Source organism: Triticum aestivum, chromosome 3A, assembly GCF_018294505.1.
Source record: "Triticum aestivum cultivar Chinese Spring chromosome 3A, IWGSC CS RefSeq v2.1, whole genome shotgun sequence".
Classification (NCBI taxonomy): Eukaryota; Viridiplantae; Streptophyta; class Magnoliopsida; order Poales; family Poaceae; genus Triticum; species Triticum aestivum.
In genome coordinates, this window is record NC_057800.1 from 373,756,250 (window position 1) to 373,760,622 (window position 4,373).

General features: G+C 42.2%; 1 protein-coding gene across 1 annotated transcript; it reads right to left on the reverse strand.

Moving 5' to 3' along the window:
* Positions 1-364: 364 nt before the first annotated feature.
* LOC123061327 (uncharacterized) lies at positions 365-3,409 on the reverse strand. Its single transcript, XM_044484387.1, has 3 exons — positions 3,073-3,409; positions 923-1,022; positions 365-739 (listed from the first exon to the last, which is right to left on the reverse strand). The coding sequence occupies exons 1-3, from the start codon at positions 3,323-3,325 to the stop codon at positions 667-669; spliced, it is 426 nt and encodes a 141-aa protein (XP_044340322.1). The 5' UTR covers positions 3,326-3,409; the 3' UTR covers positions 365-666.
* Between the last annotated feature and the right edge of the window lie 964 nt (positions 3,410-4,373).

Consider the following 4,373-nt stretch of genomic DNA (forward strand, 5'->3'; position numbering starts at 1 on the left):
ACAAACTACCAAAATACGCCTTTACAATGGAGGTAGTACCAAGGTACCCGCACTATCATGTAAAAAAAAAAGTTACCCGCACTATGACGGTCTAAAACCAACGAGGCAGAACCAGACACGACCTGGCCGCCACTGCATAAAGCAGATAATTACCTCGAGTTTAGCCGCCGTAGTAGGCACGCAAACTTTTGTTTTAAAGGAGGGAAAACGCGAAGAGCAACCATACAAGTTACTCCCTCCGTAAACTAATATAAGAGCGTTTAGATTACTACTTTAGTGATCTAAATGCTCTTACATTAGTTTACAGAGGGAGTACCACGGTATCTCACACGCTAACCCAACATCATAGTTTGATGGACGGAAATGATCCCAAAGATGCTACCCTGAAAGATTGACAACACAATTACACAAGCAAATGCATAACGCAGTCGAACTAGCATACAAGTACATAGCTAAAATAGCAGTTAAATCATCCATAACCATCGCTTTGTCATGCTTATTCAGTGGAACAAACGTTTTGTTTGGTGAAGAAATTCAGGCAGGTGTCTCTTGGCTTTGCTCTAACCTCGCCTCGGAAGGAGAATACATCTATTGTAAGCTCCCAGACGTTCACATTAGCATCATTCAAAGCTGAGGTGAAACTCCCATAGGTGCCATGGGTTTCCATTACCATGAAATTTTGTGCCTTCCTTTAGCGATTCTCCGAGCAATCACCTTACGCCCACCAGTGGTTGATTTGCTGCAAAATGAGAAAACGAATGGGAAAACCAGATATCAGCACACTGAGAACACAGTAACTTATGAACAAAGTCTGGTCCATAAAAAAACCAGCCAAACTAATTGCTCGACATAAAAAATTGGCATATTTTAGTTAGTCACATGAAGCAAGGAGGAGGGAGGGAGGGAGGGAAGGGAGACAGACCGTGCACGAAATCCATGGGTTCGTTTCCGCTTGATGGTGCTGGGTTGGTAAGTCCTTTTGGGAAGTAACTCAAGGGGTTCATTAGCAACAGGATCAATTCCTACAGATAACCATTTCAGTCATACATTTAGAAGATAATTAATAACCAATTCTGCAGCGCTTACCAAAAAACAATGAAACAATATGATCAGCAAAACTAACAAGAGATCAGCACATTATATGCTCTATTCAGTCAAACTATTCATAATAGCAAAAAACAGGAGTATTTCTGAGCATTTTAGATTCCAGGGAATCCAAGCCTTCCTAAATCGCATGTCCATGTGTTGAGGAATTTTCAAAATTCATGAAGTCTTTATTATAATATGGTTTGCTGAACAGTATTCATGGTTCCACGTGATCCGTAAACAGATTTATTAAAATTTATGTTCTGTTACCCTGGTTGATATCCAAGCATAAAAAGACAAGTAGGAAATTTAAAACAATGTATAATGCATTCCTATGCTCGCATGATTCTCTATAAAACAGTGATTGCAAACTTTTTGTGAGTGAGGTAAATAACTTTACAAATATAAGAAACATCACTACATCGAAAGCAAGCAACTTTGCAAGAAATGAATTGATTAAACTGTAATTTTTGTAGCTTGAGAAAAATGTGAACTAAACCTACAAAACATTGGCAGTGTACTGAAAATGGTTCCAGTAAACCGTATATTTAACCATATAAAAGGAATGGGTAAAGCTATGAGTCACTCTACTCGCTGGTTAAGCTGGGTATGTCGTGTTGGAGTAAACCACGTTACGTGCGTGGTGTGTGTGGCATGTGTGTGCCCGTGGTGATAGTACTAGGCCTATAGCAGCGGATGTGGAGCTGCATGTGTTGGTTAGTCAATTTAGTACGTGCAGGCTTGGCCGGGTCTTGTGGAGGAGCATCAAGACATGGGTTGAGTCATGCGGATCATGCGAGGGAAGCCCGTTGTGGAGGTCACGCGTGCGTGCGCGTAAGTCGCTGGAATGGGTTGCTCAGGCGTTGGGTTAGCTGGGCTATAAGACTGCCATGTAATCCGTTGTGCTTTAGTTGAGCCGTGTGTAGCCATGTAGCCACTGTAAGGGAAAAAAAGATTGGGGCGTTCGTGCGCCCGTGGCGGCGTTTGTGCGCCGGCCGGAAAATCTTGTGTCCACTGTTCTTCTTCTTCCACCTCCGTTCGAGTGAGAGGAGAGGTAGCTAGAGGGCTGCGGTTCCAACATGTCGTATAATAGCTACTAGGTGGGTGACGGCCAAGTACTGGTTATTTTAGGCACCGAACCTTTATTTGTACCAGTGAGCCAGATCAAACAGGACACAATTCCTAAACTAATCAGCAATTTACTCAAATTATCATGCGCCGGAGATGTCTGCTTAGCTCAGTGAGCCAGATCAAACAGGACACAATTCCTGAACCTATTCAGCAATTTACTCAAATTATCATGCGCCGGAGATGTCTGCTTAGCTCAGTGAGCCAGATCAAACAGGACACAATTCCTGAACCTATTCAGCAATTTACTCAAATTATCATGCGCCGGAGATGTCTGCTAAGGAGAAATTGATCTTTTGCCCCCAGTTTACTTCTAACTTTGATCCCCCCCCCCGCCCCCCGCCCTGAGATTGACGGCCGGGGCCACTAGCCATTGAGACAAACCATGGGGCAAATCATCGTGGGGCAAAAGATCCAAATCCCCGTCTGCTAAGTGTACCACCAACACCTCGTACCATGAGTCGAGGCACTTGGTATGAAAAAAATGAATAGAGGCACTAATGACATAATGGGACTGCAGAACACTAAGCTGCTCGTGCACCAAATCAACCAAGTAAAGCAGACAATCAATGTGACGTAGGATTTCCAAAGCAATCCTATCAGTTCTTTCAACCACCCCCACGGCCGCAGACAAGTGCTAGTGTCAAAATTAACTTTCTAGCTCGCAAGAGATTAATGAGGAGTTCCGCAATCTGTAGACAGCGACTTGTATGCAACATTTCCCCACTTTATACATCTCTCATTCACCATTGATCCAACAACGATACAGCTAAAGCTCAACTATCCAAATGTCTGATGCAGCGAAATATTCTAGAAAGCTCAAGGGGAAAGTGGGGTAGAGCAGGCGAGAGGTGATACCATCGTCAATGAGGAACCGGAGAGAGGGGAGGCCGCAGGGGAAGGAGATCTCCACGGGGAGCGAAGTTAGTCTCGCGACCACCTCCGCATCGTGTGCGTCCACCGACGCCGCCGGCGGCGGGACGTGCGGCTGGATCCTATGGAGTAGCGACGGAAGAGGAAATCCGGTCCGCAGAAGAGACGGAGGCGGGGAGGCGAGGAGGCGGCCGAGGAGGGAGGAGCCAGCCCGCACTAGGATTTTCGCCGACGCCATCGCCGTGATCCACTTCGTCCTGTACCTTCTTAAACCCTAGTTTCCACTTCTGCCTTCCAAAGCAGCTTGGCCTAGTGAGAGATGGTCTCACGACAAATGGGCCTAGTGGTCAGGATTAGAGCCCCTAGTCGATGGGCCCAAGCTAACCCAGAAAAGAAGGCTAACCACAACTGTGGCTCTCTTTGCCTAAAAAACAAAAAACTGTGGCTCTCCTTTTTTGTGTGCACATCGAGCTCCCTCCTTTCCGATTTAGGTCATGCGCATATCTTTAGGTCATCAATATCTAATATGAATTAGGTATTACAAAAGTTATATCATTATTAGAAAATATTGTTTTTGAAGTTTCTAATGGTATACTTTTATAATATATGACTGTATTCAAATTATCAATCTAGGAATACACATGGACCTACTAAATAAAAAGGTAGTAATCCTTAAGTGACATATTATCCCATAATGCTAGGTGGGTCGTGTCTCTGTAGCGACGACTCACTCACCCGGACGTTTGAAAAAACCAGCAGATTCTGGCTCTAATAGCTTTTTTCTTTCAAATTTGAATCAATTCATGAATTATCACAGGCTCGCTTGCATATATGTTCGAAAAATCTAGGACGCGATAGGTTTTCCTTCCTGGTCTAAATAAATTCGACAATCCAAAAAATGTGCACAAATTAAACAAATCATGGATTTTTAAAAATGCTCACCATTTTTCCATAAAAATATAAATTCAAGGATTTAAGAAATGTACACAAATTTAAAACAATATGTATGAATTAAAATATATTTTGTAATTTGAAAAAAATTACGAATATAAAAAACTTTGTGTTTTTTAAAAGTATATGAATTTTAAAAATATCAATGGATTTAATTTTGTTCTTTTTAATTTAGGTAATGCTCATGGATATTAAAATGCATGGGCTTTCAAAGTGTTAGTGAATTAAAAATACTATTTTATTAGAATGCAAAAATAGAATTTTCAAAAATGAGAATCTTTACCTACTAATACTAATAATAAAGCAAATAGTGCTTCTGGTCGTCCGTCATAGAA

What these genes read in the sequence shown, in the direction of transcription:
- LOC123061327 (XM_044484387.1), bottom strand. Translation starts at nt 3,325, where the DNA reads ATGGCGTCGGCGAAAATCCTAGTGCGGGCTGGCTCCTCCCTCCTCGGC. An exon ending in CCGGTTCCTCATTGACGATG is followed by an intron (nt 1,023 to 3,072) that starts GTATCACCTCTC and finishes GGTTATCTGTAG; the next exon opens with GAATTGATCCTGTTGCTAAT. An exon ending in ACCCATGGATTTCGTGCACG is followed by an intron (nt 740 to 922) that starts GTCTGTCTCCCT and finishes CTCATTTTGCAG; the next exon opens with CAAATCAACCACTGGTGGGC.